The 12,244-nt window shown below is 26.3% G+C and overlaps 1 protein-coding gene across 1 annotated transcript; it reads left to right on the plus strand.

Annotated features, from left to right (window-relative positions):
• Positions 1-7,327: 7,327 nt before the first annotated feature.
• On the plus strand, positions 7,328-8,214 carry LOC110607105 (MLP-like protein 328). The gene is made up of 2 exons (XM_043953632.1): positions 7,328-7,534; positions 7,678-8,214. Exons 1-2 carry the CDS (start codon positions 7,348-7,350, stop codon positions 7,950-7,952), a joined length of 462 nt encoding a protein of 153 aa, XP_043809567.1. The 5' UTR covers positions 7,328-7,347; the 3' UTR covers positions 7,953-8,214.
• Positions 8,215-12,244: the final 4,030 nt, after the last annotated feature.

Raw genomic sequence — 12,244 nt, forward strand, 5'->3', positions numbered from 1 at the left:
CTGTTCTCTCAGTATATTTTTTATATGAATTTTATTCAAATATAAATCATACTGGCAGTAGAATTTTTAAATATTAACATATTAATAAGTATACAAATTTACAAATCAATTTCATTTTCTAATATGTTATTTTTTTTATTAATAAAGTATATATATCTGTATTGATAATATATATATAACAACACCATCCTTTATTTTTATATAAAATAAATATCATCATAAGTAAATGTTAATTTTTTTTCTTTATTCATATATAATTATATTATTTTAATTTATATAATTTTTATAATTCATTTTATTTAATTCGTATATATCAAAATATAACTGATAACTTGGAACTCAAAATAATTAATTATGATATAATTTTCGATATCAGATATCATCTCTAATAACCATTACAGTGATTATTTTATTAACGACATGTATAAGTGGTTGCAAATAAATAATAAAATATTTTCAGTGAATGATTGTAAACAAGTAATAAAATAGAATAAATATACATATTCATATATATAAATAATTAAATAAATAGTTAAAACATATAAAGCGTAATTAATCTGATATAAAAATTATTTACATTAAAAAGAAAAATAATTAAATTAATATCAAACTTTTTAAGATCATCGTAATTCCAATTATCACACTCTAAAAAAAAAACTACCTTCAACAATATTATATTTCATTGCTAATTTGTCATAGATTCTAAATTAAAGTTTCGAATTCTTTTTTTTTTTTTTTCCTTCAAGAGTTGTCATATGCTATTATTTTTCTTTATATAATCGACTCCAACTAGAAAAAAATTAGGAATTTAATATTAATGAACTAATTACGATATTTCAGAGAGTGTATTCAAGTTTAATTATAGAAAATTATATTTTTTTTGTATAAATATCCATATAACTTATAATTAATAATTTTGCTTATTTAGAATAAAAATATTTAATTTTTTTTATTTAAAAAAATTTTAAATCTTATATGATTTTGAAAGAATTCATTTAAATATTTTTTTAATAAAATTATTCATACCAACTAATAAAAAATTGAATTCTTATATGATTTTACAAGAATTCATTTGATTTTTTTTTTTTTTACAAAATGAATCATGTTAAATAAAAAAAAAATTACCTTTTCTTTTTTCCTTTAAACTAAATATCAAATTTGAATCTTTAACATCTCATTTAAATATTTATAAGTATTCTTATAAATATATAATATAAATTATTGATAATGTTACATATGTAAGATAAATGACAAAAACCATAAACATGCATTTGAAAAATTAAGTTATAAAAAACTATTTTATATCTTTTAAATAAAATTAATTAAAGCCATAAAAATATAGAAATAGCTAATAATAAAAATCATTTAAAGCTAATAAAAATTATAAAAGATTTTCTCAATTAATTTATAGAATAATTTAAATAAAAAATTTATATTTAAACTTTTTTATATATTTTATATTTATTCTTTTTTTATTGCATGTCATTATAATAGTTGTATATTTTGTAAAGATACTTTATGATATTGTTGAAATAAAATTGATAATATAGTGGAAATAAAGTTGTAATTATTTATCAGTCTTACAGAACGTGGGGTGATTGGTGTTTATGATAATCATTTCGATGCTCAAATCAAAAATAACAGAGTAAATGTAAAAAATTACTTAAAACTTAAGAGTGATTGTGTAATAAAATAACGTATTTTTGGTTCTGTAATTATTAATTTTTATATTGTATAAAAATGGAATCAATTATAGCATTTTTGATAATCCGATAACGATGTGGTTGGTTAATTGATAAGAGATATCATTGGCTAATCTGATCATCTCTATAAAAATTTTAAATTAATCATTCTCTTCTAAAAAATGAAAATGGTTTTTATTAAAAGATTTAAAAATAAAAAATTCACTCTTTAAAGCAATTTTATCTTTTTTAAAAATTTAACTAAAAATAAATAAATATCTACTCTATATATGGATAAATGAAATAATATAAAATTTTATTTGTTTTTATAAAATTAACAAATCAATTAAATAATATATTATTTATTTTGTTAATATATTATTTCTCAAATTTGTAATATGAAATTAAAATTTAGAAATCTATCATATATTTTATATTAATATATGACTATGTATAAGTAGGAAGAGAGGGGAATAATGGGATTACCGATTTTACCCTTGTGTTATTTAACTATTTATAATTAATTTTAAATTTTAAAATGGATAATTATTTTATTATTTAAATAATTTTTTAAAATAGTTTTAGATATTTATTATCTAAAATTAATGTACATTTAAATTTTTTATTTATGAATTTAATTAATTTTATTTGATAATTATTAAAAATTAATAAATTTGATAATATTTAAATTAATTTTATAGATAAAATTACTAAAAAACAATTTTAAATGTTAATTAAAAATATTAAAACAATTATCATATATCTTATTATTAGATTTAAATTTAAATATTAAATCATTATAAAAAATAATATAAAATAAAATTTTTTATTAATATTAAATTATTTGACAATAAGTGGTTGTTTTAATTATTAATAATTATATAAAAATTAGATTTAAATATTAATTAATTATAAAAAAATAAAATAATAATAATTTTGATAATATAAAATTATTAGATAATGGGTTCATCTTTTAATTATAACAACTATATTTTATTTTTAAAATAGAAATAATTATTATTATCAAAATTAATTTAAAATTGACAAATAAATATGTAAATTTTAGGATATATATAAATAGTAAAAAAATTCAAATTTTGATATTAGAATTTATAGGATAATAAATGATAATATAATTCAGATAATGAAAAATTAATTTTTAATTAAGAATATTAAAATATTAAAACAATTATAATAATATTAAATTATTAGATAATAAGTTTAAACTTATAAAATTAAAATGATAGAATAATAATTAAACTGATTATAATAATTTTAAAAATTAACAATTTTAATATGATTCAAATTTTTTTTTTATGTAATTATAAAAGATTAATGATTTTAATTATATGAAATTATCATAATAAGTTGTTGCTTTAATTATTTATAATTATATTTAAATTTTAAAGTGAACAATAATCTTTAGTATTTTAATTTATTCAAATTAATTAAATAAATATCTAAATTATGAGATATATATATATATATATATATATATTAAAAATTTCAAAATTTTGATATAAAATTATTAAAAAACACATTTAAATATTGATGAATTTTAAAAATAATAAAAAATTAACTCAAAAGTATAAATAAATAAATAAATCATTACAAAATTATAGTTTTAAGAATCAACTTAATTTTAAATTTTAATACTTTTTTATATGCATATATTGTTAATTATAAAATATTAATAAATTTAGTGATATTATGTTATAAGATAATAAGTTGTTGTTTATATTATTAACCATTATATTGAAAATTTAAAGTGAATAATAATTTTATTATTTAAATTAATTTTAAAGTTAATAAATAATAATTTTAATTTTAAAACATATGTAAATAGTAAAATAGTTATTTTGAGAGAAGATTTTTAAAATAAATTTTGATTTTAATAATATTAAATTGATAGATAAGTATTTTAATTTAAAACATTGATTATAAAGATAATAAATTGATAATATAACTTATTTAAATAATAATGGTAATTTTATATTTATTTAAAAATATTAAAATAATTATTATAATATTAAATTATAAAATAAAAAATTTAAATTTATAAAATGACAATTATATATATCAAAATCAATAAATTTTATAATTTATTAATTTTATTCTTTTTAGAAAAAAGAATAGGATAATAAAGTAATTATATAATTAATTTTTTATATATTTAAAAGAGTCATAAAAATCAGTACAAATTATTTTTAATGTGTTAAATTAAATTTCAAAATAATCAAGATAGTTTATTTATTATTTTTATTATTTTATGTACATCACTTTATTTTAAGAATTTTTAACATAATATTTTAATTATTAATTTTTTTCAACATAATTTTATTTTATTTATATTTTTATAGTTAATTTAGGATGACATTATTAATATGGAAAAAATTAATAATCAATACATAAATATTTTTATAGATAATTTATAATTTTGATAAAAAAAATTTAAAACTACTAAATTTTATTATTGATTCGATTACATAATTTAAATAGATTTAGTTAATTAAAAAATTAATATTAGCTAATTTCAAAATAAATATTATATTTTGTTATAAATTATATTTTCATATATTTTATATTTATTCCATTATTATAAATTTTATAATAATTTATTTTTTATAGAAAATAAAAATAAAAATTATTATATTTAAAGTTGATATATTTAAATATTCATTTGAAAAGAACACTCCTATCGTTTATTTTAATGTTTACAAAAATTTAAATTAATTAAAATTTTACATTATTTTACATTATTTTATATTAATACTTATACATTTTTACTTACGTTTTTCTATTATTTATGACACCAATAATTATTTTATATAAAAAATATAATAAACATTAAATAATAATGAAAAGAGTATTGCTTTCCATAAAGTTAACAAATTAATTAAATAATTTACTATTTATTTTTGTTACTGTATTGTTTCTGGAATTAATTTGTAGTATTCGAGACTCCTCTGTTGTATGACCGTGCTCTTCGTAAAAACGGCAGTACTTGGTTTCGTCTCTTTTTTTTCATTTTTTTGGGATTGAGTTTGGATAGCCACATGATTTTCTTATCATTTTCCTGACCCGCATTAGAATATGTGTTTGTGAGTCATTTAAAGAAGTATAATTCTCAAACTTACTTTGCTCATCCCTTCTTTTGGAGACCAGTAACTTTTGTAATCTCCTTCATATTCTTGTCTCTCCGACTTTTAATTTTATTTTTGGTTCACCCTCTTATCCTCTCTGAGTATTTGGACTTCTTCACCTAGCCTGACTTCTAAGCTTTGTTTATCAGCGGTTGATATGCTGCAGCTGAATTTTTTTTATCAAGGAATCCATGAACTTGACTTCGCATGTTCCTTTCTTCAATGTTTCACATGCTATCTCATTATTTAACCCCTCCATCTATATTGCTTCAGTATTGAATCATGAGATAAAATTTCTTAAAAACCCGCTCTCTCCTTGGTGGATCTTTTGCAAGTCAGAGGAAAACTTTTTAGAAGGTATACAAATAATAAATCTGAATTTAAATAATATAGCGAACTACGTAAAGTTCTGAATTAAACTTGAATTCAGATGTTGGTACTATTTCTGAGCTAATTCTATGAGTGTTTATGGAAATACTCGGCACAATACAAAGCCGTTGATATCCTGAAATTGCATGGTCATTCTAACGATCGCCAAATGACTTCTGAGATCTGTTGTTCCATAATATTTGTCCAAACTGGACAGCTTGAAATTGGTTGAAAAAGATTATGTCAAAATTTCTTCTGAAAAATGCGAGGCATCATCCATGCCAAAATCCTCCTCTTGTTCCTTCTCGTACATTTGAATAGCCCATACCAGTTTCCAATCGACATCTTCTGTGTAAGAATTGTGTACCTTTGCATCTGTGATTGTTCGCTTTTATACTATAAGAAGATGGAGTTAAATATAGTATCTCCTGAAAATCTACCGATAATGTGGCTGGATGCTTGATAAGAAATTTCACCAGCTAATTGATCAGTGATCTTGTGATTACCGTCATAATGGGATATGCTGGATTGTGCCTGTTAAGGATAACCTTATGCCAAGACTTGATAAGAAATTTCACCAGTTAACTGAACAACAATCCCGTGATTACCGTTATAATGGGATATGCTGGATTGTGCCTGTTAATGATAACTTTATATCAAGACTCGATCTATCTAGGGAAGGACGAGTCTTGATAATGAACCGAGTGTTACAGTGTTCGAGTCTTTTTTTTTTTTCAGGTGAACCACATTTCAGGTTATTAGACCTTTACTACGTGGCCCTATTTTATAATGACAGTTCATGACTTATTTTGGGCGATCGTCGTGTAACATTAATTCCTATGCGCTTATATGACTTACCTTTCAAATTTTAAACGTCAAATAGATATATTTTATATTTTATGAAGTTTAAGAGTTAAATAATTATATTTTTATAAAAATTAAATATTAAAAATTAATTAAAAAATATTAAAATGTCTAAGGTTATGAGTCAAATTATATATTTAACTGTTTAAATTATAATAATTTTTCAAGTAAAAGCTGGTTCATTTTCATATATTAAAGAAATCTTATATATTTTTATGCTTTCAAGAACTTACTACCTTTATGATTCACAGAAAAATTTACATCGCAAGTGAAATAATGGATGTATTTGATAATAATATTTAGTAAATAACATTTTGTTTAAATTGAAAAAATTGATAAATTGAATTAATTCAAAATTTTAATTTAATTTTTTATTTATTTTGATTTGATTTGATTTAATTTTTTATTTTAAAAATTTTAATTATTTCGATTTGATTCGATTTAATTTTGATCATAAAAAATTAAAAAAATTGAATGTATTAATGATAGTATATTATTTTTTATAATATAGAGATTAGATTATAATTAAAATTAAAATATTTTAATTAAATTTTAAAATATTAAAAATAAATTATAAAAAATAAAAAAATTTTAAAAAAATTTAACCGATTAAACTAAATTAAATTAAATTTCTATTCAAAATTAATTTAATTTAATTTTCATAAATATTAAAATTTTAATTTTTAATTTAATTAATTTAATTCGATTTTAAATCAAATCTATTAAAATTTTTAATTTATTTAATTTTATTTAATTTTTAAATCAAACCAACTAAAATTTTTAAATTAAATCAATTAAAATTTTTAATTTATTTAATTTTAATTTTTAATTTATTTAATTTGAATTAGCCATTATTTTCCGTTGGATTTTGCTTATTCTGATTTTGCTTACTTCTTTTTCTTTTGTCCAATGATTTTGCTTACTTAGCTCAACCAAGATTTGGCGGATATCGCAAGCATCATCAACTCTTTCACGGGTTTTTTCTAATTTTAGAAACCTTTTCTTTTGGTGTGCATATATATGATTATATTTAACGCGAAATGTTTTTTTTTTTTTTTTCCAAATATGATTCAAATTAAAAATTTTGATGTGACATGCTCGTAAACACAAGAATATATAAAATACAAAACTCTTAATTAACTTTTCTGTGAATGACTCATTATTTAAATTTATTTATATAAATAATTAATTTAATATTTAATAATAATATTTAAATTTATCAACTATATAAAGGCTACTGAACCTGTGTGATATACCAAATTCATTTGTTGTGATATAGAAATTAAGGCATGGCTCTCAAGGGGAAGCTGGAGACTGTGCTAGAACTGAAGTCAAGTCCTGAGAAATTCTTGAATCTTTGGAAGGAGCAAGCCCACCAGGTTCCTAATCATACTCCTACCAATATTCAAGGAGTTCATCTACATGAAGGTGATTGGAATACTCATGGCTGCATCAAGATCTGGAAGTATAATATAGGTAAAGCTACTTCAACTCTCAAAATCTTATAATTTTAATTTTAGATATTAAAAAGGTTTGACTAAATCATAAAATTTTAAATAATTTTAAATAAATTTCTTGCAATTTTAATGCTGTTTATATATAAAAATTTACAAGCACAGAAGGAAGATCTGAGATTTTTAAAGAGAAGACTGAAGTAGACGAGGAAAAAAAGGTGGTAACTATTATAGGTTTGGAAGGTGATGCGTTCAAACTTTACAAGGTCTACACTGCCATCTGGGAACTCACATCCAACGGAGAAGGAAGCTTGACAAAACTGACGCTTGAGTATGAGAAGCTGAATGAGGATGTTCCCGTTCCTAACAATTACCTGGATTTAATAATTAGCATGACTAAGGATATTGATGAAGAAATCACTAAAATTATACTAAATTGAATAAAATTAAAAGTATGGGAAATAATCTACTAAAAATAAAAAAATTTGGCCGTTTTTATCTATTTTTCCTTCAAATTAAATAAATGTGATCATGTCTTAGATCGGCTATGCATTAGGATTGGATAAGAATTGGTCCAGTATAACTGTGTGGTGTGTTATGTTGCAAGTTTTGAATAAAATGGTGAAGCTCTTCTGGTAGCTTCATGGATTATATATTTTTGTTCATTGAAATGTTCTCCCTGTGTATTTTTTATATGAATTTTATTCAAATATAAATCATACTGGCAGTAGAAATTTACAAATTTGCAAATCAATTTCATTTTATAAATCATATTGGCAGTAGCTTCATGGACTATTATTTAGATAATAATAATTATTATTATTCTGATTTTGCATATTCTATACCATATTTAATGTGGAAAAGTAGGGTGAAGTCTAGTATGATTTTAAGTATTTTGAGCTTTTAAATTCTCAAATTGTCTGATCATTTATTTCTTACTCGTGTATATATGCTCATCTCAAATTATCTCTCAACTTGTCATGACAAAAGAGCAAATTTAGCAACTTAATAGAAAAAGTATGAAATTAGAATATAAGCATAGATTCTTCAGAGATGTAAAAGGAATTCATGCCCATATTTAGAGTGGGTTTCTTGCATTTCCATGTACATCAACAATTCATACATCAAATGACAATCATAGGTTTAGTGGACAAAGAAATTCAAACGGATGAATTTTGATCGGACAGATTCACCGGGACACTTACATCATAATTTGATTTTACGAAGAAATTAATAAATCGAAATTAGTGATTAGAAAATTAATGGAGTTATCATTAATTTGGTAAGTTCAGGGTTTTAGAAAATTTGAGTGTGTGGTTTTTAAGAAGAGTTAAGCGGTGTGAAATTATAATTGGTTCAGGGATATATATATTTGGATCGTCCTAATATTTTCTGTTCTTCATACCATCAAATTGAATAGAGATATCTCTTGGCAGATATATCAAGCGACTTATTAATGGTGGACAGTGGGATAATAAATACAGAGCTAATTAGTCATGTTACTATTTTCATACAGATCACATCAATCCATTCCATAACATACATATTTATGATTTCAATAAATATTAGTGGAACCGATCATTACGTTGAAAGTATGTAACGACCCGGAAATCGGACCGCTATCGGCGCTAAGATCCAGATCGGCATAAGGCCACCGGGACCCGTAGCAAGCCTGATATATATCCTGTAAACCTGTTTAATCCCATACATGATCCACAATTACATAAAAATTTGAAACTTTCTCATTCATTTACCAAACTCAACCTGTGCATATATAATTCATAAACATAAACATCAATCCCATAATGGAGTCCTCAACAATACTCCAATGGGGTAACATAACATATATTAAGTTTGGTTAAACATAAACATCATTAAAATCATGTACTCAAAGGGATTAACAACATACTAGGGTCAAGCACAATTCTATCCTCAATAACATCATTACATTACATAACTATTCAATACTTTACAATTCATCATGTCCACATCTAACTATTACATAACATAACTTTACTCTTCTTGACCTCTTGGCCTATCCCGTACCTGCATACCTGGGGGATTAGGGAAATGGGGTGAGCTACTAGAGCCCAGTGAGCAGAATAATAAAACATTATATTTAAAGTTCATGCTCTCATGAAATGCATCATATCACAAACAAATCACATTAAGGATGAACTTGTCACCCATAGCCCTCTACATATCCAATAGTGCCAGGGACATAGAATGGGTCTGTAATACCCGGCTAGACTCCGGTATCGGAATTCCTACCGTCCGGTGGAATTTGGGTGTCGGAAACCTCTAGAAGGGTAAAAGCATGTTTTTATAAAATGTTTTCATGTATTTTAATGTTTTAAGTATGATCTTAAATAAGTTTTTGCATGAAAATTCTTTAAGGAAAAACCCAGGTTCGGCCGCCGAAACTCACTTTCGGCCGCCGAACATGCATGGACTTTGGGAGGCACGTTAGGCCCCCGAAAGTCTAAGTGAGGGAAGTGCAGGTTCGGCCGCCGAACCTCATGTTCGGCCGCCGAACATTGCATGGATGCGGAGGCACATTCGGCCCCCGAACGTGGCCTGGCCAGCCACTATAAAAGGGTCCCCTTGGTCCGCACGGGCGAGCTTTTTCTCTCCCATTGTCGGCCAAGGTGAGTCTCCACCGTTCCTCCCTCGATCTTGAGTGTTTCCTCTAGATCTTTCATGGTTTTAACAAGTTTATAACTTTGTTTTGAAGATTTGTGAGCTTTGAGCAAGTTTTGAGTGCTTGGAGGTTCAAAGAGCTTAATCTCTCCATCTCCAAGCTAGGATCGCTTTCCTCTCGTTTCTTCAAGAGGTAAGGGTCGATCTTGAACCCTTTTTATGTTTTAAACGAGTTTTAAGTAAGATCTATGGGTAGAATGCATGTTAGGGTTTATGTTAAACCTATGGGTTTTTGATGACCTTATGAACAATGTAGCTGGATTGTGTGTGGATGAAGTGTTGTAGATGGGGTATATGCATGTTTGAGACCCCTAGGAACTTGTATGTGTGTTTTGGTTGAGAAATATGCATGATCTATGGTTTTGGGAGGCAGGAGGTTCATTTGAACCAAGTTTCTGCCGTTTGGCAGAAACCAGGTTCGGCAGCCGAAGGGAGTTTCGGCCGCCGAACCCCTCTTGTGAAGGCAGCTTTCGGCTGCCGAAGGTGCCCCCGAAAAGAGACTTTCGTCTCTGTCTGGCACTTTCGGCCGCCGAAGGTGCCGCCGAACCTAGCTGAGTTTCGTCTCTGTCCAGGACTTTCGGCCGCCGAAGGTGCCGCCGAAGGTGCCCTGTTCAGCCGTTTCATGCATATTTTCTGTGATGTTTTCATGATGTTTTAGGGGGTTTTTGGGGGATGTATTAGAGTTGTGTTTATATATGTTTGGTCCCTCATTGGAGTCCACCTGTGTAGGTTCGGACCCGAGGAACCGAGGACCCCAGCAGTGAGTGAGCTGCTTCAGTGTCTGGTCAGAGCTAACCAGAGGTGAGTGGAAACAAGTTTAATGTTTTAAATCAAGCAATTAAATGTTTTGAGCATGTTTCATGCATCATGATGACATGTAATAGGCTGATTGCATTAGTTCACGAATATGTCGCATTGCATTTTATTTTGTGGTTGTGGGTGAATGCTGTATGATCCAATTAGTCCACGAGACTTTATATATGTTATGACAGGAAGACCAGGACCCCATGCTACGGCCTGGCACGAGACTTTATATATGATATGACAGGAAGACCAGGACCCCATGCTACGGCCTGGCACGAGGCTTTATATATGATATGACAGGAAGACCAGGACCCCATGCTACGGCCTGGCACGAGGCTTTATATATGATATGACAGGAAGACCAGGACCCCATGCTACGGCCTGGCACGAGACTTTATGTATGTTATGACAGGAAGACCAGGACCCCATGCTACGGCCTGGCATGAGACTATGTTGGGACTAATTGGTGACAGGTTCACCCTTGATGTGGATTGTCTGTGATATGATGCATTTCATGAAAGCATGAACTTTAATATAATGTTTTTAGTTTCTGCTCACTGGGCTTTTAGCTCACCCCTCTCCCCTAACCCCCAGGTTTGCAGGTACGGGAGTGATAGAGAAGAAAAGAAGAGAAAAGTCATATGTATGTAATAGCTAGAGTATGTGGACATGACAAATGATAAGAATGTAATGTAATTATGTTATTGAGGATAGAGTTGTGCTTGACCATAGTATATGTTAATCCCTTGGTATGTACATGATCTTGTGTTTTGATATTGATGTAAACCAACTCACCATATGATGTATAGCCCTTGAGGCTTTGTTGAAATCCCACAGAGGGATTAATGTTTATGTATATGATGAATATAGTGCATGCACAGGTTGAGTTTGGTGAATGAAGAAAAAAAAAAAGAAAAGTTTTTAATTCTTATGTATGTATGATGATCATGTATGGGATTAAACAGGTGAACAGGATGTATGTAGGCTTGCTACGGGTTCCGGCGGCCTTAAGCCGACCTGAATCCTAGCGCCGGTAGCGGTCCGGATTTCCGGGGCGTTACAGAGTGGTATCAGAGCCTGGTTCATATGGTCGGACCTAGAGTGTCGGGCTCATAGATGTTATAGAAGGTCAAGCACAATAGGCAAAAATCATGTCCACTAGGATAGGATGTAGAGTCCTGTCTTGCTATGATTGTATGATATACCATGATGATATGCTATGTGTGTA

This window comes from Manihot esculenta, chromosome 18 (assembly GCF_001659605.2).
Source record: "Manihot esculenta cultivar AM560-2 chromosome 18, M.esculenta_v8, whole genome shotgun sequence".
Lineage (NCBI taxonomy): Eukaryota > Viridiplantae > Streptophyta > Magnoliopsida > Malpighiales > Euphorbiaceae > Manihot > Manihot esculenta.

Bases quoted from the DNA above. Each gene is read 5' to 3' on its own strand.
- LOC110607105 (XM_043953632.1), top strand. From the start codon at position 7,348: ATGGCTCTCAAGGGGAAGCTGGAGACTGTGCTAGAACTGAAGTCAAGT. The intron at 7,535-7,677 runs GTAAAGCTACTT...TTACAAGCACAG, and splicing joins GATCTGGAAGTATAATATAG to AAGGAAGATCTGAGATTTTT.